This window comes from Epinephelus fuscoguttatus, linkage group LG12 (assembly GCF_011397635.1).
Source record: "Epinephelus fuscoguttatus linkage group LG12, E.fuscoguttatus.final_Chr_v1".
In the NCBI taxonomy this organism is placed as follows: domain Eukaryota; kingdom Metazoa; phylum Chordata; class Actinopteri; order Perciformes; family Serranidae; genus Epinephelus; species Epinephelus fuscoguttatus.
Window position 1 is genome coordinate 30,840,364 of NC_064763.1, and position 27,482 is coordinate 30,867,845.

The window sequence follows — 27,482 nt, forward strand, 5'->3', positions numbered from 1 at the left end:
CACTGGAAAGAGAGAAAATGAACTTAAAATCAAAGCAATGACTTTTCATGTCTGTACTCAATGGATTTCATACTGCAGGACATCTGTGCTTTATCTAGATGAACTGAAGATAATAATGACTATAGTTGTTGCTTCTGACGTACCAGCGGTGACAGCAATAAGTTTGACTAACAAGAAAAAATAATACCAAAATAACATGCAGTACAAACCTACTGTATCAACTCTGAGTGATAAAAGTTACCAAACTGAAACAACCTAATCTTTTCCATTTTGTGGCTCTCACTGTTTATTTGGGCTTAAAAGCACACATTTGGATGATTATAAATTTACCACACACTGAATAACTTTAGATCTGGGTTTCAATATATATAACAATTTACCTACAGGCTCCTCCTGCAGCTCTCCACAATCAAGTGTATTTATGTAAACAAATTTTCTATCAAAGACTCTCCAGAAAAATAGTTTTCTGGCTCCAATTTTTAAAATGTATTTTTTTTGTTGTTGTTGTTCTGACAAGCCTTTAACATCATCAAACTGGAAACTCAAGTTGTTCAAGTGACAGAGAAAATACTTACCCCACAGACTGATAAACAATCAGAGTGCTGTGTGACATGTTGTGAAAGCAAATATTAACCACAGAAACAGGGAAGTGTTAACACATTCACTGTGATGTGCTCCTCTGACACTGTAGACAGGATGGAACAGCTCTTATATATAAATGTAAGGATTATCTGCTTTTATCTATTATATATCACAGTACAATGAATTTCATCAGGTTTTGAACTCAGATGAACAAAATATTTTTAGCTATTTTTGGAAATTTTATAGATTAAACAATCTAAAATCTGTTAATAATATTTAGATTTTAAAAAACCTAAATATGTTAAAAACTTAACACGTACTTTCATCTCTTGTTTACGCCCTCAGTTATGTCACAACCTTACATTACTGTACAGACTTACAGGAAAACACTGAATAATTTCCATTGTTTAATGGTCACAGTTGAAGCACATGATATAAAAGAATATTTACACCGATAGTTTAAAATAAAACAAACAAAAATCAGTTTTTGACAATACACAGGCATACCCAGCAGCTGCTACTATCTAAGCATGCTCCTCGAAAGTAGCAACCACACATTAAAAAAAAAGCCACATTAAAAATTAAAAAGGGAGTAAAGTGCATGTATGACAGACCTCCCTGTACAGACGTTTCTGATAGACTGCAGAGAAGCTTCACTTGCCAGTCACAGGCACACTCCTAAAATGTGTACAAAAGACAGTTTAAAAAAAAAAAAAAAAAAAAGGAAAGTACACACCCACGTCGTAAAGTTGTGCTACACAGTCGCACTCACACACAGACACAAACCAGATATAAAAACATGTACAGTTCCTAAAATGTCAACACTCACAATATAGACCTTTACATCCCGAAGAGAACATAGCAGAAAACTCACAAATATACACTCTGCCTTCAGCTCCCGATCCCCTAACCTACCCGTTCTCCCACACAGTGATACATACACAACATGTCTAGTCTGAGTGGCATCAGAACTGAGAGAGGACACAAGAGAGACGAGTTTACTTCAGTTTGTTGAGTAGAGAAGTTGAAATTGTTTCTGACTGAGACGGAGACATTCCAGGAATCCAGAGCTTGTCGTGTGTGCAGCTCAGATTTGGTTCAGACTTACTGAGGTATTGTGTAGTCAAAACAAAAAAAAAAAAAAAAACAGACAAAACAGCATGCCCCTTCTCTTTGCATTTTTTTAAATAAATTGCTGCACAACAATGCAGCCTTTTTTGTCAGTTGATGTTCCATTCACCAGCTCTGGATACACATTTCTTTGGGGGAAAACACAAATTTGTTGCGTGTGTGTGGTTCGACCTGAGCTCTTTGTGTGTTTCAACGCACAACCAATGTTTAAAATCAGTCTCCAGACGGCAGAATTAACTTTGATTGGTATTATTTGTCAGTATAAAGTATTTCTGCCGCATGAATCAACGTTACCAGATCATTAGAACCAAATCTGCAGGTTTGAGAAATGTGTGTGTGTGCTGAATTGATTTTGGGCAGAGTCATTTACCTGTTAGACTGTACCAGCCGGATCATTTTCTTGGCAGCTACCCAGCACAACTTGCAAATATTGATGAAGAGACGTGACAGCACGAGAAGAGGAAAACAGAGGCTACATTCCACCTTACATCAGGTCGGACTATTCAATGAACAAACAGCAATCAAGTAAATATCAAGTTCATGATGGAGGAACCAGCGATGACGTAGAGAGTGAGTATGTGCAGGCTCAGGTGTATTAACATTTGAAACAAGTTAATCATTTGGATGATTGTTTTTGCTGCCTTTTAAATGCCGTTATACTACACAGCGCTTCTTCCAAATTGACTTACAGTTTTAATTTCAATTGACGGGACCCTTCATAGCCTTGTCACTGTTCCTGCACTGAGAGAAGTGTCCCTTGGCTGATCTGCAGGGAGAAAACTGTACAGAAATGTCTCGACATATCCTTTAAGGCAAGAGGCATTGGTTTGTTTCGCTGAATAAATCCAACATTACACACTTGATTTCCATTTCTCACAGGTGTGCATGATACTGCTCTCTCTCTCTCTCTCTCTCTCACACACACACACACACACACACTCATACGGTGAGGGTTACATGGTGTGGTAAAGGGTGCTAGTAGTTCTTTTCTTAAGCCGCCTCAGAGGGTGAGTCCTTCCATATTGCTGCCTTGTTGCCGCAAGTGTCAGCGCAGGCAAGTGCAGAGAATCTTGGTCAGAGTTAGGGAGTTCTCTTCTCTGCAGACTAGATGGCGGAGAGACTCCTGGTGAGGTTTTTCCAGCTTCAGGGAGCCTCTCTGCATCAGTCCCAAGGGCTTTTAGCTGCTGGTCGGCTGCGGAGGGAGACTTGTGGACCCGCTGCTTCTTGGACTCGTCGCTTGCTGTGTGGATCGGAGGTTCTGCAGAGGACGGAGCCATAGAGGAGAGGCTGAACTCCCACTCGCTCAGGTCATTGGCGAGCAGCTCCAGACAGCCCAGTTTGGCCAGAGAGGCTGAGCGCTTCATCAGGGATGGAGGTGTCAGTCCTGCTTGGCGAATCCTCGCTTCCACCTCTCTGACCCTCCTCTGGACGCCACTACCTCGCTTCTGAATGGTTCCAGCACCAAGGCCGAAGATCTGGTCCACACATCTGGCCTTGCCGGCTCCGTCCATGCTTACCTGCTGCAGGAAGGCACCCAGCTCACACAGAGTCTCCCATGTCTCTCTCATGATGATGTCACTGTGATGTCCCTCTGTGAAGCAGTCCCAGTCTGTGTCTGACTCCAACTGTGTCACACCCTCTAAACACAGGAAGTTTACAGAGGCAAAGGGAGAATGGGCCGAGCGGTGGAAAGACGAAGAGGTAGAGAGCAATCTTGTGTCAGCAGGATGGAGTTTGTGTCCTATTGTGCTTTCGTCATTATTTCCTAGTGTCCCCATCTCAACTACATCACCACTCTCCCTTTTAACTGGTCCAACCTTCCCATCATGCTCCTCCTGCTCCTCCTGCACAGTGCTAATTTCTGACACCTGTGAGTCAACTGATGCATCCTGTGGATTCAACACTGTCGCAGCATGGACACTGGGTGGACGTCGCTGAGAGCTGAAGGAGCTGCCGGAGAGGGACGGTGGAGACGAGGAGGGTGACGGAGTCTCGTGCTCCTGTTTCATTCTTTGCTCCAGCTGTCGCGTGACGCGCCGCACAGACCCCCTTGTCCAATCGCTGTAGAGACGAGCAGGAGCCGCCTCCTCCTCTTCTTCTTTGTTTGTCACTTCCTCTTTAACATTATCAGCTTCCTTGTGTGATAAAACATCTCCATCTATTTCCTGCCTCGACTTCCTTTCTTCCTGGTCCTGGGGGCCCTGAGGCTCTGTGTGCGATGCACGCTTCAGCCCTGTGACCTGCACAGGGACGGTTGTTTCCTACAAAGACAAGAGAGATAACATAAAAAGACAATTCAGTTTAAATGTGAAATGAGAGTTTAAATATATCTGTAAAGCTATTAAAAAGAAATTCAACTAAGACAGTCTGATTTGACAGATACTCTGCACTGAGTGTTCCACCTTTTGCCACTGGGTGGTGCCTTTGACTCAAGAAAACAAAGGCAACAAAGGCAAACTAATAATTTGAGACCAAATTGAACTGCTCAATGCACTTAATACTCAATACACAGGTCAATACACTTCCAAATGTTGTAAAATTCTGATTTTAGAGAATTATTTGGGTAATATATATGACATCATGCATCTTAAAAAAAAAAAGTCAAAACATCCGCACGCTTGTCTCCAAACACCCAAATTGAGACTTTCGGAAGAGCCTGAGAGATACTCTAAAGAAAATTTATGTGACTCAAAGATAACACAATAATGTGGGCTTCTGCAATGAAACTAAGTGTACAGTAGTTTGGGGAAGTTCTGCTCCAAGCAGTAGCCGTACCTTTCTTTTCTCCTCCTCCTTCCCCTCACTGGTGGAGACCTCCTGAGGCAGTGTTTGTTGTTCCTTGCCGCAACTCTTCAGCTGGGGCGACTGCTGCACTGCAGCACAGTGCGTTTTGCCATCTTGACTCATTTCCTTGAACTTTTCTCTGGCACTGAAAAAGTTAATGTGATCTGCGCTGTGGCCGAACAACAACTTGTTGTCTTGTGGAATGGCACTGGGGTAGCTGATAAAATCACTAGTGGAGGGAGGATGTGCTGCTAAACCGTCCAAGCACATCTGTTGGTCACAGTCTGTTTTTTTGACAGGCACTTGTGCGGAAAGACTCTGGGGTCCAGCCTGTTGTGTGCTTGGTGTTGGTGTTGTCGTGGGCTCAGGCACTGACACGAGCATTGGTTTCATCACAGGCAGAGAGCTGGACAACACCTGGGGTTTGATAACCTCATCCGTGCAGACTTCAGCTGAGGATGGGGCAGGAGAGAGGGGGAGGTGGTGAAAGGATGGAGGCGGGTGAGGCTGGCCCACTACAACACTGTGTGCAACAGTCACCATGTCTGTTTTCTGAGGCTCGGGCACTACAATGGCAGCCCTTGGCTGGGAGAGAGGAAGTGATGAGGACTGCTCCTCAGAGTCACATAAGCCGTTGGAGAGCGGAGGAGACGGCAGAGACACAGAGCCAGCTGTGGACTCGGGACAAGGGGGGTCCAACTGGCTGATTTGGACTACAGCAGAATGAGAAGGAGCCTCGAGGCTTCGAGCTTTAGCATCACGTGATAGAGCTGCCACCCCCTCAGAGGACGAGGAGCTGAGCTGTTTGGAGTGAATGCCGGTATCAGGTTGACTAGTGGAGTGTGTTGCTTTGCCAGTGATGGCTGAAGTTCCCAGTGAATCCAGCAGTTCTTTCACAGACGGACCAGACGTGCTGCCGGCCTGGTTATGGGGATCAGAACGACCCAAGCTGTGCGGTTGGCCGTAAGATTTAGACAGTGGCTCATGGTGCTCAGACAGGTCGCTGTCAGAGTGAGAACGCCACAGTTTGTTGTGCCTCTGTTTGCTGTAGGAGGGGTGGGGAGAGAAGTGGCACAAAGAGAGAAAAACATTTTTATTGTCTTTTCATGTCCCTCGTATGATCTTCATGCAAACATATGAACATGCACATGCATGCTTTTAATGTCATAAAGTTATTGTGCTAAATGTATTGTGTCACAGATAAAGATGATGCTTGTATGAAATACGTTTTAAAGCCACTGATCTTTTTTTATTTTATTTAATCAACAATGGATGATTACGTAGAATGTGAAAGGGGTCAATTTTTGTTTTGGTTTTCTGGCCTCCAAACTCAGCTTTCATCAACCTTGTTTACAGCAAGCAGGTGTTTTCTGCAAAAAGCCAAGCGTAGGCTACCTTCACAGTGTCAAAGGGCAAACAAAGTTAGCCACTAGCTATTGAACACAGTGGAGCTTTAACAGCTAAAAAATATGTTTTTCTTCAGTAAGTGGAGAACAGACCAGAGCTAAAAGCAGAATATAACATACATTTACATGTCACATGGCCAGAGACACAACTCCAAATGAATGCTATTGTTGCTATGTGTCTGCTGGATGTGAATTGTGGGCAAATTCAAGAAATTGTTCTGGTTTCAAGTTACTGATCTAAAAATTGTATATAAAAATAATACATTAAAATCCTGAGCACATCTCTGAAGTCACACTATCAGCTACTGTCCATAAACAGTATCGCCAGTGAAACTAAAAGTGAAAGCCAACCCCAGCTTTGTCCACTTGGCATTTCGCCTCACTGTAATTGTGTATTTCCGGCACTGTCTTAATGAATTTCAGAGCTTCCTCTTGGATGCATGCTGCTTACAGTCTGGTACCTTGGCATCATATTTTATAAAGATAAACTAAGAAATAAGAAAATACTGAGGGCAGGGTCTCTGCAGAAAATTACACCACCACACACTTCTAGTGGGTCCTGAGTAAAAGTTAAGAGGAATTACTTCTATATGAGTCCATTCATTGTTTTTTAGGAAAATCCCACTTAGTATATCCTGAAGCAGTTTAAAATAGTTCAGCTCTGTGTTCCCTACCTGGCCAGCAGAATGCCTTGGTACTCCTCCAGCTGTCTCATAAAAGAGGGGTTCGGTTTGGTCACAGCTCGACGCTCCTTGACATAATCAAAGGCCTTTTTCAGATCCCAGCCAAACTCCTTCATGGCGTACGCTATCACTGTGGCTGCAGAGCGACTTATGCCCATTTTACAGTGCACCAGGCACTTGGATCCCGCTTTCCTGGAGTAGATATGAAGAGTCAAGTAGATATATCAGCCTATCATTGTCAGCAGTTACAAGAACAACAGGAACAGACACTCCTTGATAAGCAGATGAGAGAAAAAGTAGAGAACATGCAGTCATTTGAAACTCACTTGGCTCTAGTTATAAACTTGTAAGTGTCGTTCCAATAAGCAAGCAGGTCGGTGGCCTCCTCATCGTAAACACGGATGTTGTGGTACTCAAACACGCCGGGGAAGAAGTTATCAATCTCCCTCGTTACATTCAAGATGTACTGGACCCTGAGTGAGAATGAGACGTGAATCATGATAGGAAAGATTACAAAAAGATAAGGGAGATGATAAGATGTGCAGTTGTTAGACTGAGTCGGTTTGGATATGAGACAAGGATATTTTAACACAAAACCGTTTGTTTAATTCAAACAAAAGTATTGTTTAAGTCTTATCATATGTGTCTTTATGTTTTTTATTGACTTCAGTACAGCTTGTACTGTGTGAGTTGTTGTTTCTGTCCCCCTCCTTACCCGCTCTTCTGCAGCTCCTCCAAATTGGATGCATTCCACTCAGATCCCTGAAGGAAACAAAAGCAATCCTCAGACTAGTTCAGAGCCTTCAACTGAGCTTTTCATAATGCTTAAATCCTGTTGCAAGGCATGCCTGACATCAAATGTGCACTCCAAACCAAACAAAGACAAAGAACCTTAAAATTTGGAGAAACTTAGAGTAACACAAGACTATCTCATGCTCTGCCAGGCTCCTCAGACATGGATTAAGCCTAAGGCACAACCGATGTTCATACATTCTACTCAAAAGAACTGAGACGCTGTCTATTCTTGAGTGTTCTTATCAATTAATTGGTGATCTAGCTGCTCTGGTAGTTCTTCATCCTGTGGATTTCAGTTTAATTAGACCAAGACTGTTGCCAAATACAGCAGTGGTACTCCTTACGTGTTCTGAGTCAACCCACCAAGAAGACGTGATCAAAGATCTCCGTAGGACTGTCCATCTGGCCCAGAATGACAATCATCTCATTGTCGATGAACTCCTTGAACTCTCGCAAGTTGCATGTCATGTGCATTTCCAGCTCTGTTCGGATCTATGGAACACATCCGGCCAGGGAACAGACAAAAACACCCATAAAATCTTAAAACAGCAATCTAAACATAAAATGCTGACATTACATTTTCTAATTTAACACTGGTGACTAAAAAGGAACTTGAATGTCAAGAACAACTCCTTTTTGGGAAGGGCTAAATTTGTTGCAGTGATGGTTGCGTGTGCTTGGAGCATCTGAAGCACTGACTCACCTCTTTGCAGGTGACATTCTCGAGGTCTTTCTGCATCATGATCTCCCTCAAACTGCTTTTGATCTGACGCTCTGTCAGCTCTCTTTCTGTAGGTCTGCAGAAACATCATGACATTGAAATATGTGAACTGTGTGTAAGTCCATTCAATATATGAAGTACTGCTGCGAACATACACCATGGCATATGGAGAAGTCATTTAATGGTGCTATATGTACACTCAAATATGGAGTTGGGGGGTCCTTGTTGAATTGTGTTGAAATAAAGGTCAGCATGATATCATCAGTGAACCCTAGTTGTTCATTTTCCCTACATAAATCTTTTGTTTCATTACGTATTTTTCCCCTGGTCATCCACGCCCCACCTACAGTGGCTCTATAACCCCCTGCAGGCCTGCCCCACAGTTTGAGAACCACTGATCTAGAACATATATTTAAAACTGGAGAGGAAGCATACTCTATATGATCTGGATACTTACGCATCAGAGAAGAGAACGGGCGAATCAGCACGATGTGACTGCACATCCTGCATGGCGTTCCACTCGTTGATGCGTGCCTGGTCGGAGTAGACCCTGCTTTGATAGTAGCTGACCCAGGTGAGGAACAAGCTGCCTGGGAAGTAGTTGTGACAACGAGCCACCTCGCATGCTTTATGGAGTGACTGGAGGGCCGACCTGCAAGTAATTGTGAGTGAAAAATGAGGCAGATGATGAAGGCGATGGAGTTTAAGCTCATGAGAGAAAACGAAACTTTCAAATAAATGACAGTGACATGCTTTGGCTACCAAGATTAACATTTGCAAAACAATAAAAGTGCAGATATCTGTTCCCACCATGTCGTGTGATTAATGCAGTGTGACTCACCACATGGCCTGCACAGAGACGGGCTTGAATACATGCACTCTGTTATCAGTCGACACACTGAAACCCCTGGGTGCAAAAAGAGAGGGAGCAAAGAGGAGAGAGATGAAATAAAATTTCAAAAAAGACACAGCTAGCCACTTTAACAGCCTGGTGTTTAGTGTGTGTTAGCCCTGTGTTTAAAACATGTCGAATATTTTCTTACCCATCTCCGTCCAGATGTATCAACGTGTCGCTCCATAAAGGCAAAACCAGCCCTACAGAACATGAGCTGGGAGGGAAAATATTAAATTTAATGCACAGTATCAAAACAAGCAGGCACATACAAGCTTGAGTATTTGACTGTCTCACCTATCTACAGGACTGAAATCCATTCCCAGCACCACGCTCTCCTCCGTGTCTTGACGACCATTGGTTGAGACCACCACCATGTAGCGGGTGATCTGGGTGTGGATACTCTCCAAACGGACAGCCTAGAGCAAGAACAACACCTTCAGTGTCTTCGACAGCTGACTGAAAACCTTAAGAATGAACATTGTGTTTGTGTTATGGTGTGTACGCACCAGTCTGATGTTGTCCTCCGGTCTGAGGAGAGTAAACATGGTTTGTAGATGCTGCTGGATGTCTCCTGGTAAAATGACAGTGATAAAAAACAGTCAAGACCTGCAGTTCTGAATAAATGACAACTTTTTTCTCCCAGCAGTCAATTGATTCTGGGAAAGAGCTTTCACCTCACCTGCATGTTTGCTGCGCAGCTGTGAGAAGCGAGAGGCAGATGAAGAAGAGGAGCCATTTCCTCGAGGTAAGAAGAGAGCAGCTCCTTTAACTGTCAGGAAACTTTCACTGATGCTGGACAGACAGAGAGAAAAAATAAAGTCAGTGAGAACCATCTATGAAGACTGATAACATTCAACCTGGAAAATGCCTTTTTTTATCTGAAGTTTCCCCCAAAAAAGACACTGCAATTGGCTCCAACTCCATTTTTTTAAAGTTAAAGAAGAATAAGACATGTCTGTGCAAATGTCTAGTTTGTCGAGTTGAAACAGTTCTTTGATTCACTGATTAGTTCAATAACAGAAAGACAATCAGCAAATCTTTTGATTCATCAAACAGTCTCAGCCTCTCAAATGTGAGGATTTTATGCCTTTCCCCATCTTACATGAAAGTAAACTCAATGTATTTTGGTTTGGAATCATAAATCGGACAAAACAAACCACACAAAGACACTTGTCATGGAAATTTCCATCATTTTATGACAATTCATACATTAAATAAATAAAATATGTGTCTTCTACTGCTACAGTGATGACACATAAAGCAAACACTGTTGCTGGTGTTGTGGGGATGATGTCTTTTTATTCCCCAACTTAATGAAACAGAAGCTTTTGTTCTCCATCATGAAAACATCTGCTGAATATTGAGCACGAGGGATTTTGTTGTCAAGAGGTTGAGTGTGTTTCCATAATGGTGATTTAATCTTATGTTTTCTTAGAAAACACACCTGTTCAAACAATGTATACAAAATAATAACGGAGAGATTTATGTGCCTTTATGACACTTCGCTGTGCAGTTTACAATATGCAGCAACTGGTTGCAATAACTCGCTGACTTAAGTTGCCAAGACATAGGACTAGGCAAATTAGAGAAAATTAAATATCACAGTATTTTTGACCAAACATGTCAATCTCGATATTCTGACAATATTGTAGGGTTCACTATTATATTTACACAATGACATTTTTGATAAATAGTCATCAGTAATGTGGATACAATGACTAAGTGGGTAAAGGCAAATAAAAAAAAACAGCCAGAACCGTCCGTTAAGTTCAGAAAATGACATCACTTTACTGTAAGGCAGCCATTGAAACCAGGAAAAGACAACACTAATGATATCCAAAATCTGACACAATATCTAGTCTCATAACACCACAGATATAATATCAATATATGTCACTGACTGGACACGTTGATAAAATGTCAGGAGGCTCGATAAACAAAGACATCTTGAGTCACAGAGGGAAGAAAACAAACAAACTGTCCATCCATTTAACCATCCAATTCTTTTTCACATGAACCAGCAGTAGTTATCTTTGTACTCTGCAGATAATCACAACTCAACTGGCTGTGGCCGAGACTTTAGCACTTTCTGGCACATAACTGAGCAACTACCTGGCATGAAATTGGCATTTCTAGCTAAGCTACTTGGTGCTGCTCTCTAAACAACAGTTATGTAATGGGCTTAAGATTCCCAATGCATTCCTTTGATTTTGATGTTGCTCTGGTGTTTGTTTTTAAATCAAGGCCACAATCACAGCAAGCAACAACTCCACCTTCAACTATTTTGTGGCCTGGGGGGGATTAAGTTGGCACCACTGTGTTATGAAACAATAGCATGAGTGCAGATTCACCACTAACACCAGTGATCCCTGGCTGTCCATATTTGTCACTCCATACTGGCAGTAATGATAAATATAAGCCAAGGCCAAGGAAGGAATATCAGAAACAAGAAGTCCCAGTATTTACAAAAGTGACAACTAGGAGGTCTGTAACATCAGAACAGCAGCTTTAAAAGCATCCACTTATAATTCAGAGTTCGAAAAACGGAAGTTAGATATTTGATGTTACAATATCTCAACCCACACTGACATTAAAAAAGTCTACCATTTGTGAAAAACTCACATTAGACTGCTGGATCTTGTTCACCCTCCCTAGGCCAACAGGTGAATCAAAAGCAACTGGGATTGTGCACACCAAAAACACCGGCAACATCTGCATATGATGAACCTACAACCACCTACTACACACATACTGTTAATTAAATAAATTAGTAAATAAAAGATAAACACATATTGGAATCTGTCTGACTGTCGACACACTGTGTTGTGTGCTATTCTAGAAGATCACAACAGAGGCTAACAGCTGAGCTTGCACTCTTGCACAAGCTGTAAATGCAGACTCTACAGGACAGATGTCTGACACAAGCAAACCAAGTCTTGACTTGGTTGACCAAACACACAAATAGCCGATAAATGCCAGTGACATTCCCGGCGTTTGCTCTCTCAAGACACACGGCTCAAAGATTAATCACATCCTCTGATTCATGAACAATCTGCTGCAGGTACATTGTGTGCCTTTCCTGCTGTGCCCCCTCAAGATGAATTTTAGTCGTGTCGAGAATGAAAAAGCAAAGCGAAAGGTGGGTAGCGGAGTGTGCATGTGAGGAGATGATTATGGCATCTGGCAGACGGAGCAAAGGGAAGGAAACCTCTTCCTGCAGCCACTGACTGCTGCTGTGCTGTCATATCCTTCCCTTTAATCATCATGGGAAAACCACATGCCTTTGTCATACAAACACTGTGAGCAAATACTGGAAAGCACAGTGAATGAGATTATGACCTGCGTCAAGTCAGGATGTAAGGGGACTGCCCAAGTAAGCTTCAAGTTAGAAATACAAATGTCCACTCACTGATATTATACAAACCTAGAATACAACAGCCTTGAGACGTTACTGCAATTCACAGTTAAATATTTGTATACACAGACAGCCTGGAGCTCTGAGCAGGGTGTGAACTTACAGCTGATAAATGTCCCCCTGAGAGATCACGGAGTTCTCGGTGAAATGCGGTCTCATCTTAACCCCGCAGCAGGCGCAGAAGCAGCCGGCTGATGAGCTCCGTGGCGCGGTCACAACACCGGGAGGCATCGCTGCTCTGGTGGCGGGCGCAGGGCGCACAGGAGCCGGTTGGAGCTATCGGCAGTCGCGGCTGTGGTGCGGACGGACGGGGGGAGGCGGGGGTCACTCCGCACTGGCAGGGCAGTTGTGAAAACGCAGAGGCTCTGCTGAAGTCTCCCTATGATGTTTTGCTTATAATGGACATCTCGGATTTTAGGAATTATCCGTCAAACACGATATCAAACAACAGATTTAAAAAAGCGCGGTGATATAACGCTCATAAACGGCAAAGGTACTGACATGTTTCACACATGCTGTAGCGGAGCAGGTGACTTAACATCTGCTCAGTGACACTGTTTCATTTATCTGCAGCAGGCTGCGGTAAAAACTGCCGCGGGAGGGGAGGAGACACATATGGTCCAATGGGTGAAATCAGCCGCCTGTCGAAAGCTGTATGAGGGTTATTAGTGCCACGGTGGGGGGGGGGATATCACGACGTGAGTTTGCAACAGCCCCAAGATGTTACTGCTATTCATAGGTTTCTTTGAACCTTGAGTACCAAATGCTCCTGATGCACATTGGAGGTCATTCTGGCCGCATACCATGCAGCAAGAAGTAGCTGCTCAAGAAGATGCTCACTGCTTGTGTAAATTACGTGTCAAAGACCTGTGGTACATCATTATGACACTATATTGAATTTAGGTTTGGTTTAGAGAGCGATGTGGCACTGTCTAGGAATTCTTTATTACCGATAATTGTAGGGCTGGCCCCTGAAAGTAGAAGATTTGAATCCTAAGTTGACTTCCTCAAGTCAAGCATTTGAGTTTTTTTGATCCATGATCCTGAGGAAGAGTAGCTTTATATAACGTTATCTTCTGCCTTCTACTTAAAAGTGGTGAATTTACAGCTCACAGCATCTTCACACTATAGTGTCTGGCTTTTGTTTGATATCAAGTGTCTGCAATAAATGTTGTTGCGCATTTGTGACCTGTCATTAGCGCAGTTAGTACATATCGGAGGGCTAACTTGGCTTGTTTACGATACTACAGGAACGTCACTGTCATCCTAAACATCCTACTGAGTCAAACTCTTGAACACTAAATGGAAAAAAGAACAAATAGGCAAATATTTGAATAGCCAAATCTGATTTGACTGACTGACATAACTCTGAGTTGGGTACAGCCCCACTTGATAGTCTGTTTGTTAAGGTATTTTTTTCACACAGCACACAGCAGTCCTGTTGGACTTGTGCAGGTGTAACACAGTCAGCACAAAGACAAGGTGTATATCAGCAGCCGCCTCTGACTCATGCAGCCCGACAGGCACCCCTCTCCTGCCCAGGAGGGTTGGAGAAGAAGACAGAAAGGGGGAAGCGCCAATGGGTAGGAAACAGAACACTTCTAGAGTCACACTGTACAGTGCCAGAAACAGGTATTGGTAACAAACACGACAAAGAAGGAATGAAAATTTGCCATAAATCGGGAAATGCGAGAGAACCGTGACCCCATGGGGAAACTGGGAAAGGGGAATGAGCGGGAATCTCCCTGGAAAAACAGGAGGTTTGGCATGTATGGGTCTGCCATTGCCCGAAATGTCGCCACATTTGTGACGCCTCACGAAGTAGATAAGGGAGCGCAGTCTGATGTTGTGACCTGTCTACACTGGAAATTGAGCTTCTGAAAGTCTTCACCCTGGCTGGAATTTTACAAAAGGTCTGTTTTCAGTGACCTAAAACACAGTTTGCATGCGAAAGAAAGGCCAACGTGCACAGAAAAAGCTATGTTTTAAAATATACCCGTGTACATGTGGACAAGGCGACCGTCTCTATCTGTCAGGAGAAGGTTTTCTGGTTTTAGGCTAGTGTCATTTTTGTCCTTAACACCCAGCCCTACAGACAATTTGTTCTCTTCTTTTTTCAACAACTCCATTAGAAACCTGGCATCATCGCTTTCATGACAACACTTCTCCTGATTAAGCATTAATTACTCCTCATACACAGAGAGGCATCGCCTAGAGAGTGTGGGCCACTCACTGATCACAGTTGTGTTGTCTGTGACCGAGTTGTGTAACCACCTCTCTAGGTCTGTAGCCTTTAGGGAAAATTCTCACCGCAGTCAGAGACACCTGACACCTAATGTGCTGCTGCTTCCAGCGACACCACAACAACAACAACAACACAACAACAACGGAAAAAGGATTGAGAAATCAAAAAGGAGAGGTCTGGGAGCCCGTGAACTGAGGAGCAACTTGACCTTAGACTTGGTTATGTTACTTGTTGATCCCTCGTGGTTTCAATGTAGAGGATAGATTACAAACTCAGGGTAAATATGTTGCCACCGCACCTGACTGCAAATTCATATCACAAGATAAACAACAACTGCAGTGGTGTTTTTCTGTTCGGTCCATCTGTGGCCTATGTAATATGTATGAGCTGTGTGTGCTTTTATGTTTTCGTACACTAACATGCTGTCCTTGACCCTCCTTCATCAAGCAGCCAGGTGGTGTTATTCAGTAGCAAGATGAAGTGGGTCAATTAACTCCATGATGTTACAGACTTGACCTCCTCCCAGTCTTTAGCATATCAAAGTACACACATTAGATGGTGTAACAATAAGCAGTAATGGAGGCAGAGGTATACAGCAGAAGGTTAAGAGTTCAGTGTAGGCATAAACAGACAAAAGATACACTACTAAGGCTTATATGACGTAAGTACTCATGAGGAGGCTTTCATCCCTGACTGATCGCAACCACTCAATCTGACAGTTAAGCAGGGTTTATACTTCTGTGTTGAAACAATGCCGTACATTCACCTCCCCAGAAATGTGACAACATGTGGTGGCAACACAGACCTCCTGTTTTTTATTTAAACAAGATATTGTGAAGACAATAAAGCCTTCAGCAAAAAAGCATTTAAAGTCTTGTGTGTAATTCCTCCTGGCCTCATGAGAGTAGTAGAAAAGTCTGCTAGCTAGGTTCATTTATGCAACAGGAATTGTCATGGGCTTATGCTAATAACTTTAGCATGCTATATATGTGGGGAAAACATGCTTAGTACAAGACAACTGTTCTGTCTGTGAACATTTATACTGACAACGAATTTTGTACTTTTAATATTGTCACCATCAAGCCTTGTTTCATGTGGGTTTTAGGTGTGTTTGGAATCCACCACCTTTACTGCACTTCAAAGAAACTCAACACAGTGGCACAGAAACTGCACCGCTAACTAGCATTTTAAATATGTAATTGCAGAGCGACAAGACACACCATCGCACAAGTATGGATGCTCACAATGGCGTAGCCCACTAGCATAGGCTCTGTGTAGAGCCTACGTACAACTATAAAACAGCTGTTACACAATCAACACCTCAGCTTCCTGTTCAACCCTGTGTGCATCCACAAAAGCCTTCCTTGTCTTGTCATGGAGTTACGTTCCCCTTTTCTGACTGACTTTCTCATCACACTGAACCCCAAAAATGATGTCCACCTCCCTACCCTCTTTCTGAAACGGGTCTCATCAAATTAGAAAACAACAGTTACATCTGTTGTAAAGGCATTTTAGGTCTGGCTTGGCGGCATGCGTCATTACACTATGGACTCTACAGCAACCCACATGCTTATGTTTGTGGTGTTAGACCCATCTCTCAAGTTCCATCTTACTGTTCTCTCATTTGACTGCTGAAATTCACACCAACCAACGACGAGCAGTGAAGGATGTGGTTGTTACGTGCAGACAGACACCGGACACTCCTCTGTTGCTCTTGTCTCCACGTTTACAAACACACATGCAGTCACCCTAGCGATTACAACATCACATATATAATACAGTACACCCATGGCTATTCAGTATTTGGCTCTATCTATAGATTTGAAGCACGGAAGCACCTTCAATGCACACACACACACACACCACTGATAAGTATTTGTCCTATAATCAGTTGAGTGTTGTGCACAGACAGGAGGTCAATCTGATTATTTATAGTCCAAATCAATCTGCCAGACAACATATATTGGATTACAACAGAGTGAGTGAAAATAATTTATTGGGGAGTCTTAGAAGCACACTACCTAACGTGTGAGGTGAATGGAAATGAGTAGAGAAAACTAATAAATCAAAATAATATCCTTCCCATTCAGACAAATAACTTGATTGCGCTTTTTTCCCCCATCTGACTACACAATTATATAGATTATAAAAGACCAGAAATAAGCATCATAATAACTTCCTCTTCTCCCCCCTTATTCCTCCTCTGTAGGTGCTCCAGTGACGTTGCTGCTTTAGCTGACGTCATTGCTCTACTGACGTCACTGACTTTAATCAGCAGCACTGCAGTGGGCCCCAACTCATGCAGACAGACATACTGCATTTCTAAAGCCTTATTACAGTCTGAATGAATGTCACTACCTGTGTAGGAGATGAGCTCTGCAGCAGCTGCCGGCTTCTACGGCACGACAGGCACAGACGTCAGCAGTGGGGCACATTAATTCAGTATTTCAGTGTGCAGGCTCGCTTTTATTAAATCATTTTTGCCTCTTTGCCAAAAACCTGAAAGCACTGGGATGTGACTACAACAGTGAAATTAAAAAGACAAGTGTGTCCCTCTGCTAGTTGTTCATTTATCTCTTGCTATTTGGTAAATATGTGTTGAAGTCTTTTTTAAAACAAAATTCCTCCTTTCTCTTTCTGCAAAACATAAAAGGTATTAGGGTGACTAGCTGACCCCACCCACAGCTTTAACCTGCACTTGACCGTTAGCCAGCAGAGGTAGTTAGCAAAGCAATATAGTAGAAGGTGTGTGTAAGCTGGGAAAAACTTTGTTTACTGGTCTGCTTTATTCGTTATCATCCTCCTACTAGTCTAACAATGCTGGTGAGGCAGGTGTGGGTGAGAGCGCGCACTTTACATCTCGGTCTACATCTCTGTATCTTTCTACAGCTATGTACATCACCAGCAGATACAGGCCCCGTTTGCACGTACACGGATACTTTTGAAAATAGATATCTTCCTCTACGTTTTGGTCTCTCGTCCACACAGTCACTAAAAAGGAGATTTTTGATAAAAGCCTTCTAAGGTGTAGATTTTCTAAAACTGGGGAAACTGACGCCATCTCCTCAATTAGTGCATGACCATTGATGCTTTGTGGAATAAGCATAAGTTCTTGCCGGACTGCGTGTTTGTTAACGTTTTGTTAGCACAGTTGGGTCTTATGACTACTTTACACCTAAATTTAGTATTACAGCACCACTTCAGGAGCAAACGACGACGTCTGCTGCACCAAATGTAATGTTGTCTACCTCAGATGATCATGACATTTTGGATGAGGCCTGGTGGAACAAGAAGATAGTGGGACAATTTCGAGAGTAGGATAGTTGTTGATGGGGAGAGGACGGGAAACTTTCGCATGTCCAGAGCATCACTCTTACTGTGAGTGAGCTCCTTCGTCCTTACATTGAAAAGGAATCAGTGGTGATGAGACCTCCAGTAATGTTATGTGTTTTGAAAAATAGGTATCCTTTTCACTTTACTACCTTTTGCGACAACTGGAGACTGCTGAAGACAGCTAATGCCAGCAAGCGTTTGGAGTTGTTTTTGCATTCTAGTATGGACAGAGATATTTTGTAAAACAAAGGTCAGGTGGACAGAATTTTTTTTTTTTTAAACAGAGCGGGGAAAAATCCATTGACATGTATTTATATAATATGTGTAGACAGGGCAGCAGTGTATTTGTCCATACAGCTGATTTAAGGCTTTCTTTAACCCAGTGATTGATGTATGAAAACAGCGAGTGTGGAAGTTATCAGGTCAGACAACTGCACAGCTAGAAATATGTGACTATTTTACTTGACAAGATAAAACTGCTCCTCTCTTGTGAAGCTCCCATGTCATGGGATGGTAATGGTCTTAGACAAACTGTCACATTATGATCTTAAGGAATAAAATGAAAATTTTTCTGCATTGTTGGTGGGAACTACAGTAAACAAAGCCGCACTTGTGATGTCTTAGATCAATACTCTGTGTGAATGGCTATCTAGCCTGGTGAAAAAAAACAGGCAGCAGTCTTGTAGTGGAATGAGTACTTAGATCTTTTACTTAAGGAAAAGTAGTAATACGCAGTGTAGAAATACCATTACGAATACTGCATTCAAGATGTTATTCAAGTAGAAGTACAAAAGTGTTTAAATCAAAATTTACTTTAAGTACTAAAAAGTAGCCAACCAATATCAATTGAATGTTGCAGCTGATAAGGGTGGGGCTAATTGTGGTGACTTTTTATACTGCTCTCTAGCCAAATCTATTATACATTATATTTATTTGAATGGTAGAGTAGAAGTATGAAGAAACATAAAATGGAAATACTTCAGTAAAATATGGGCATCTTAAAACTGTACGTCAGTGCATTTTTTTTTAAATAAAAGTAGTGGTTAAATTCCGCCACTGACTGTCATAACCTACCAGGTTAAGTCTTGAAATCAATTTTTACACTAGAGGAGTATTGAGCCACTACCTACAGCAATGCGACTAACTAGCAGCACACAGACAGTAAGTTCAAAAAACGGTAAATAAACCATTCTCATCATCTACCAACACTCACCCATTCAGATGGCAAATTACAATATCTCCTGACCTCTGCAGCCCAGTACAATCCAGTATAATATACACAGCTCCACACTGGTATAAAAGCAATTCAAAGAGGCTTTGGAAGTCGAGACAAGGCCCAGATCCTCACTATGAACTTGATATTCATATGTGTTCCTTTGAAAAAATGCAATGGCATGTCTGTAACAAGTAACAAGGTCATTGTGTAACATAGTACATACAGCAAGTTCCCAATGGTCACCAAAGCTTCACAGGGGGCTTTCTTGATTTTGAAAACCTTTTTAAAATATACTATGGGCCTTTATTTCAGCATGTCATTTCTTTCTGTGAGGAAAAGTAAATTAAATTTTAATTTTAAAGTTTAGACTATTACAATAGACAAAAACTGGGGGCATGGTGAAGACCTGAACACAAGCTACACTCTCAGAGCCTTCATTCTCTGCTAAACAGCCTCATCCTGCATTAGAGAGTGGTAACCACTTAAAATAACCAAAGGACTAACAGAACAATGGCCAATGGTCAGGGAGAAGAAAACACTGAATTTGTCAGAAAAGTAGCCTATAAGTGTGTGTGATTGTTGAAAAAACAAAGACAGATAATCGTGTGGAAGGTTGTTAAATATATCCGGAGAACTTGTCTGATATAAAATTCAGAGGAAATCTTCTGCTCAAAATTCGTCCAAATCGATCATTTTACACAAACTTTCTGCAGTTACTGCATTCACTGTTTAGGTTAACTGTTGTTCAGTTGTACTGAGTATAATATGAATGAAAGATATGTCGCTTAGTCAGGGGTTGCCAGTTCACTCAATGATACAAAATGGGTCTCTTAAGGAAAAAAGGTGGGAAGCACTGCTATAGAGGACCCTGCTTTCCACTGAAACTGTCACATTTGGCCACGTATGGCTCGATGAAAAGGGAATATAAAGAGTCATTGTTTAAATAATGTTAGAATTTCAAAACAAGACACTGACAATATTAGTTTAGAAAACATTTCAGGCCTAAATCAAAATGATATTTGATCTAATACCTACCTCTGTGTACACACACACACACACACACACACACACACACACACACACACACACACACACACAAGCAGCCCCGCTATGTGAATATAGATTTCACTCCCAGCTGCACAAATACAGAAAGCCCTCTCAGTTAGATGGCACAGAGCTCCAATGACCAGACAGACACAGAGGCGCTGTGACTTTGGGAGGGGCTACCAATCTGCCCCTGGATCAGCAGTGCAGCTCCCCTGACCCACATACACAGACCTGACTCACAGGGAGCCTACTGCCCTCTAATGGACAGCCGGCACACCACAGTTAATTATCTCATACATGAGAGGATTTCAGGATTTCATCTGTTATTAAAGGGCCAAATAAAACAAAGATGGAAGTCAGGGTGTTACTGCAACAAGGGTTTACTGCTATCATGTGTATCTAGAACAAACAAACACTGCAGGCAGTAGAAGGAAATTGCTGATCGCTGGTGGACTGAAACCAGTTGAAAATGTGGTTGAGCGAAACAGGATAAACCAGATTCCAACTCCAGTTCAATGCCAGAGGCAACAAGGGACAGCACAGGATTGTGAGGCCACAATAGCACGACAATAATACAGCAGCTCTTTGTACCAGCAAAGGAAGGAAATCCCGCAGCAGGGTCAGACACATTTAATGATTAATCATTAAGTGCTTCTTCAGGTAAAGTCTATTTTCTCCTGTTTGTCTAGGTCCGGCAATGAAAAGTTTAGAGGTAAGGGGCAGCAATGTTACAGGCTAGGGGTGTAATGGTACACACAAGTCATGGTTAAAGAGTCATGGTTCGTTGCAGTACAATGGGAAAAACAACAAATGCTTAAGGATACTTTCTATTTCCTCTGACTAGACAGTAGTGCGAGTGTCAGAGACAGACAAAATCCTCTTGTTGCGGATTTCAAATATTTCAAATACTTGTGTATTAACAAACACTTTCTCAAATGCAACAAGTCACAATAGGCTATAAAATAAAAAACATCTCTGGCGGTAGCTCAGTCCATGGGGACTCAGCTTAAGAATCAGAGGGTCGCCTGTCCAAGTGCCCGTATGGACCAAGAATGGAGAGTGGACTGGTAGCTAGAGAGGTGCCAGTTTGCCTCCTGGGCACTGTCAAAGTTGCCCTTGAGCAAGATACTTACACCCCAAACTAAGGCAGCCTCGCTCTGACATCTCTCCATGTAATGCATGTATGTGCCTGGTTCTGTTTGTGTATTTTGGGCCTGTGTGTAGATGACAACAAAGTGAAAAAAATGAATTTCCCCTTGGGAATTAATTAAGTATATCTTCTTCTTCTTCATGCTATGAAACTGAAAACGAATTGGAGCATTAGGAGAAGTGTTACAAATTGTTCCACCTTGGCTGTACGCCAATGTAAACGACTACTGCTTTAGTAATTGTTTAATCCTGCTCTGTGTTTACATCTAAAGGCTGTTTGAAAGCAGCGGGGAGAAGAAGTTAGGCCCTGGTTTGTTTTTTCCTCATTCCGGCTCATCTAGCTGTCGAATGTGCGATAGCATGTTCAATGTGTTTCCATTCATAGACCCTACAACACACCGTCCTTGGTTTATACTTAACTCTCTTTGTTGCAGCTGTAGCTGACCTGGAACCTGCAGCTGTGTCTTCAAGCTCCACTACTGAATTTGCGTTTGCCTACATGTCATTGACTCATACCCTCACCACCTGTTGCTCACAACATACAGCTCAAAGCTTCCGATTGAAACCCACGCTTGTGAACTTTGGTTCTGCATTACGTCCATCAACTTATATACTGTGTATTCTGCATGTGTCTTTGTGCACCAAATTGTGACCCCCGTACCATGATGGTTCGGCACAAATATGCGAACCGTTACGGCCCAATAACAACCCCTCTGTTCAGACACTTCAACGTCTCTTTTAACGAATTTGCCTGGCACTACATTCCCAGTACAATGTCACTGTGATCTAAACATCTGGTTTATAACATCAAAATCCTGCTGCACATCAAACTGTGAGGTAATGGGAAGATGTTTTTTTGTCAGTGTGACTACAAACAAGTGACAAATTAGACAGATATCGGTGTTACAAAATATGCAGATATTAATACAAGACGTATGAAACAGACATAATTTGATCGTGATAGAGCTTGTAGTAGTTTTTTAGCTTTAAATGTTCCTGGCCATGTAAGAAAGTGTGTCATATATTCACAAGTGAATAACTGTGACCAGAGAAATGTGCAGGTATGTGCGAGGAGGAGGACAGAGAAAAAATAGGTAAATAAATGGTTCTAAAATTAGTTTTAAAAACAAAATACACAAGAGGGGGTTTTTTGCACTGAGGTCACAGAAGGGAAAGATGGTGGAGCTTTGCCTGAGACAGAGCAGGTGATGCTGCACAATGACTGTCAATATCTTACCTCCTTGGCTGAGAGCGACGGTCATCCTCCCCACTACCCGACTCCTAGAGAGACAAAATGAGAAAATCACAGTTAATAATGTGTAAATATAAGACAATATTGGACGATCAACAACTGAACTTGGAGACAGACACAACGTGAAATTCAAATAAACATTATCATTTGGATTTTGATGCATTACAATGATAGTGTATACAGTATATGCAAAATCACAACACAAATTAAAACATATTTTTGCTATAGCAGGAAATAGCTGATAGTATATACATAAAAAAGTATGCCAAAAAAAGTATTAGTATTGTTGAGAACTGATTGAGAACTGTGAATAATAAGTCAGATTATAAACATAATTGTGGTGTTAAAGAATTTGATCAACTTTATCATGGTCCGTAAAGGACTGCGCAACTCGTTGCTTGGACCATCACCTTTAAATCAGAGAGATCATAATCAAATGTGAAAAATGTTTAAGCAACATTAAATAAGCTTCCAATTGAACAAAACAAGCAGTGGGACAAAATGTAAATGAATAAAGTCCCTCTGTTGTACGCTAGGTAAAGCAAAAAGTAGCTTGTGTAACTCCAAACGCACAAGCACACATATGCATGCACAAACATATCAAAAATGCGAGAAGCATCTAACACAGTATTCAGTCCTGCCTGGGCAGAGAGCGGCGGTGCAGAGAGACACAAGGGAAAGCAGAGTTCAGTTTCAACTCAATTTGCGCACTCTCCAGGAAAATGACCTCAGTGTGTTTTTAAGGTGTGGCTGGTCAGAGAATAACACATTCACACACAAAAACATGCAGGGAAACGTTGAAGAGGGAATAAGAGACAAATCCAAATCACATTGTGGAATATGAAGCTTTGCTAAATGAGAGGGCTGAGGATTAGTGGCAGATTAACACCTCGCACTTATCTTGCAGGGCCTGGCTGGTGCTTATCTCGTTTACACTGTATGTGGGCTTTAGCCTTAACAATATTACAAAACCATTAACAGCTTCATAAAGGGAAGAAGTGGATTACAGGTTGATGAGCACAGCCAAAATGATGAACTTGCGCGGAGCTGCCTCAGTGTGGGACGCTGGGTGATGAGGATGAAAAATAAAATCACAGTATTTTTTTATCGTGTCTGAATGCACAGAAATGTTTGATGCAGCCAATTAAAATTGTGTGCATTGTATGTATATATGTATTTAGTTAATTGTTTGGCCCAGTTATTGTTGAAGCAAAGTCAGTAATAGTCTGGATACCAGAGTTCACTGCCAGGTCTTGTGACACTGTTGCTGATCGTCTCTTGGCCACATTATCCAAAGCAGGTTTCTATTGCAGGCGACTCAATGGCAGAACAGATATTTAAAACAGATCTTTTGGGTTGTTGAACACCTTATGTAAAGTATTTGACGCTGGAACCAATGAGTCCACAAAGGTTTCTGCAGTCAGAATCTTGATTGTATGTGTGTGAAGCAACACTGAGAATGCTTAAGAGGATATCTCTGATTTTTTATAAGTAATTATTTGTACTGTTAACAATATAGTAGTGGAGTTTTTATCTTAGTTCACTAGATTGGACAGAGTTTCGGCTGTTGCGTATTTTGCATATGAAAATGTGAAAGGATTTTTCCAAAGCTTATGAAAATGCGCAGCCTGAACGTGCCGGCTGGGCAGGGATCTGCAGGACTGGAGTCAAGTCTCTGCTGCACTGGGAGTCACAAGCTACAGCATCTAGAGTCACCAGGTTAAAACTAGTAAGGCTGATCCCCTAAAGGCAAAATGTGTTGTACAGCGTGTCTGTATGTTTTCTCTACAAACACCCTTATTACGAAGCAGACACACACCAGTGAGGCTGAGCAAATTAGACATAAGGTTCAAGTAGAGATGGTGAAGAAAAAAATAGCTTGCAGGCATCTCATGAGACTTAAACACAAGACTTCACACTCACACACACATCACATGACAGCAAGACACAGGAAACCAGACATGTCTGTGCAATGCGTTATCACTGCATGCGTGTGCGGGTTGCAACTTGAAAGCATATTTCCACAAGAAAAACGCTTCACATCCTTCACCACCACCGTCTGCCTCACCTTTGTAAATTACACATATGCCTTCTTCTTCCTCTACTTTTACAGTTCATACTGAAAGAGTCCCTGCTCAGTGGTTCCCTATCACATCTCTAACACACATGATCATTCACAGGTCAAAAACTGTAGCTAACACTGAGTCAATCTGACTGTGTACACCTTGACACTGATTGCTACTGATGCTGCCTATTTTAACATTCTTATTTCATATATATTTTGAGTTGCTCTAGATGACAGAACAAGTTACCTTAAACCTATGTATGTACAAAGCAAGACAGTTATCATTATGCCTACTCACAGAACCTGTTTTACTCTGACAACACAAAAGGTGTGAAGGACAGGGTCCCTTTCAAGGCCACGGTGCTCAAAGGTAGTGTGTGAGTGACATTCTTGGCAAAACATGACTGCAGTTTGTGATCTGGGACACAGTGGGGGGTAGACAGTCACATATTTTTACCTGCAAATTTTAATATTCTACTATGTACAGCTCGGAAGTAAACACACAAAACAGTCTTCTGTTCTGATTTTACCACAAGGTTGGGCAATATGCCAATACATCCTGTGAAGCAAGATTAAGTTGTCAACACTTAGAGATTTCGCTGTAACGTTTATCACTTATATAATGGTAGCTATCCCTTGTGTGTTTTAGGCCATTGTAGGCAATGTGAAAGACTGCTTTGTGGCAACACTGGATTTTTAATTTGATTTATAAAGGTGTTTACTTCAAAAGCAGAAGCAGCAGTCCAGCATTTTTTTCCAAAAACACTATGTAACAATGTAAATCAATGTCACATACACCTTGATTTCAGATTTTATCAATGTCTCCACTTGTATTTTACTGGTGATCCATGGTGAACGTATAGAAGTTACAGATAACACTCCATCACATGATGTCACACTGACTGCTCCACTCTGACAAAGAAAAGGACTACTGAAGACACGCTGTCAAAAACACACAGCAGACCTGACACAGGAAGTGTCTGAAGTTGTGTGAAGCAGACAGAGAACACCGTCTGAATGGAAAACAGAGAGTGTGTATGCTTGTGTAACACTTCCTGGTAGTCTGGTGGGGTTCCCTGCTTCTGTAGAAACAAGAGAGCACAGAGAGTAGCAACAGGAAGAAAAACACCTGCTCCTCTGCTTTGCATGGACACACACCTGCGCGCGCGCACACACACACACACACACACACACACACACACATATATAAAAGAGACAAGTAGAGAAGCGTGCAGACCAACAGGGACAAACACTCACGTCCACAACCTTGTTTACATACCAAGACAGCACATAGCAATAATGCAAAAGTAAATGCCCGTATTCATGCGTGTCACAAGGCGTTTATTACGAGCGGAAGTGCCTGACATATTTCTTGGTAGATACTGTAGCTTAACCACAACTCTGTGACTAAAAACCTGTACTTTTCTAGCAGTATAATAATTTGCTGCCGGCTGGACGAGCAGCAAAGTCTACCAATCTTCCCCACACTGTGGACGGCAGTTGGGAGTTTCTATTGAACAGATGTAGCTAACTGCCAGTTGAACCTTTGAACTGGCGGAAACGTTCACACAGGAACCATGTCAACAGGGGAGCACAATAAAAACAGAAGGGGAAGCTGTCCTTTCCTCGCAAGCTAACGCCGATAACAGAACTACCTTTTTTATAAAGAAGAAACGAAATACTTTCGAGCAGGATAAGTTAGGAGGGAGCAGGAACCACACTGATAACTGAAAATGATGAGCAGCTATATTTCACGCATGCGCAGGAGTACAAAGGCAAGGCACTTTATGACAGTCAGCAGCCGACAAAAACACAGCGGAAATGAAGCCTAAAACAACCGTCGACAGCAAACAGATTTGAGTTTGGTGGCGGTGGCAGCGGTGGTGTGTGGAGGTTCAATAAAGGCGGCTCTTACCGAAACGCAGGGGCTGGAGCTGGTGCTGGGGGTCGGTGAACGCTGCACGGTAACCAGCGCCATTCAGCGACCGGGAAGCGGACACCTGAGATGAAGCGACAGCGGCGAGACGAGCATAATTGATTTGAGGGGGAGAAACCCCAGCTGTACCCGGGTTGTTGGTCTTCTCTCGTTTTTCCTGGCTCCTTCTCTCTCACCGTAGACTGTTTGACTACTCCCCGGCTGTTTCCTCTGTCAGCGCCGCCTGCGCATGCGCAACTACCCTTAGCTTGTCAATCCCGATTAACCGTGTGTGTGCTGGACGTAAACAAAGCAGCTGTGAGCAGTGTCTCTCAGTCAAACAATAAACTTGCTGCCACTGATTTAGCGGTGAATTTTGTTATAATGTCAATAAATATTGGCCTCCATCATTAGGCAAACACCCTGCAGCATCACGTAGGCTATGTCTTGAAGGGGAATTTCACCTGTCTTCAAAATTCATACATTGTCTGCCTATGGTCTAAGATAGTCCAAAAATACAGTCAGGTCCATAATTATTTGGACAATGATACAATTGTCGTCGTTTTGGCTCTGTACACCACCACAATGGGTTTTAAATGAAACAATGAATACCTGCTTAAAGTGCAGACTCTCAGCTTTCATTTAAGACTTTTTTTTCAAAAATGTAGTATGAACCATGTAGGAATGACAACCATTTCTTCACACAGTCCCCCAACTTTAAGGGCTCATAAGTATTTGGACAAACTAACATAATTATCAATTAAACAGTCAGTTTTAATACTTGGTTGCAAATCCTTTACAGTCAATGACTGCCTGAAGTGTTGGACACATAGGCATCACCAGATGCT

At 42.3% G+C, this 27,482-nt stretch overlaps 1 protein-coding gene across 3 annotated transcripts; it reads right to left on the minus strand.

Moving 5' to 3' along the window:
* Nucleotides 1-976: 976 nt before the first annotated feature.
* ssh2b (slingshot protein phosphatase 2b) lies at nt 977-26,860 on the minus strand. 3 transcript variants are annotated; one of them, XR_007450537.1, is made up of 15 exons: nt 12,516-12,952; nt 9,677-9,789; nt 9,504-9,568; nt 9,292-9,413; nt 9,146-9,211; nt 8,944-9,009; nt 8,560-8,754; nt 8,085-8,178; nt 7,745-7,873; nt 7,302-7,348; nt 6,913-7,059; nt 6,578-6,778; nt 4,489-5,542; nt 1,457-3,974; nt 977-1,260 (listed from the first exon to the last, which is right to left on the minus strand). XR_007450537.1 is itself a non-coding variant. In XM_049591404.1 (15 exons), the coding sequence occupies exons 1-15, from the start codon at nt 26,695-26,697 to the stop codon at nt 2,667-2,669; spliced, it is 3,714 nt and encodes a 1,237-aa protein (XP_049447361.1). In that variant the 5' UTR covers nt 26,698-26,860; the 3' UTR covers nt 977-2,666. The 3 variants fall into 3 exon arrangements, 2 of the variants coding, with proteins under 2 accessions (XP_049447361.1, XP_049447360.1); XM_049591404.1 differs by lacking the exon at nt 12,516-12,952 and adding exons at nt 22,640-22,683; nt 26,635-26,860 and having other exon boundaries at nt 977-3,974; XM_049591403.1 differs by having other exon boundaries at nt 977-3,974.
* Nucleotides 26,861-27,482: the final 622 nt, after the last annotated feature.

What these genes read in the sequence shown, in the direction of transcription:
- ssh2b (XM_049591403.1), bottom strand. Translation starts at nt 12,643, where the DNA reads ATGCCTCCCGGTGTTGTGACCGCGCCACGGAGCTCATCAGCCGGCTGC. An exon ending in ATACATCTGGACGGAGATGG is followed by an intron (nt 9,010 to 9,145) that starts GTAAGAAAATAT and finishes TTTTGCACCCAG; the next exon opens with GGGTTTCAGTGTGTCGACTG. An exon ending in AGAATGTCACCTGCAAAGAG is followed by an intron (nt 7,874 to 8,084) that starts GTGAGTCAGTGC and finishes TGTGTTCCATAG; the next exon opens with ATCCGAACAGAGCTGGAAAT.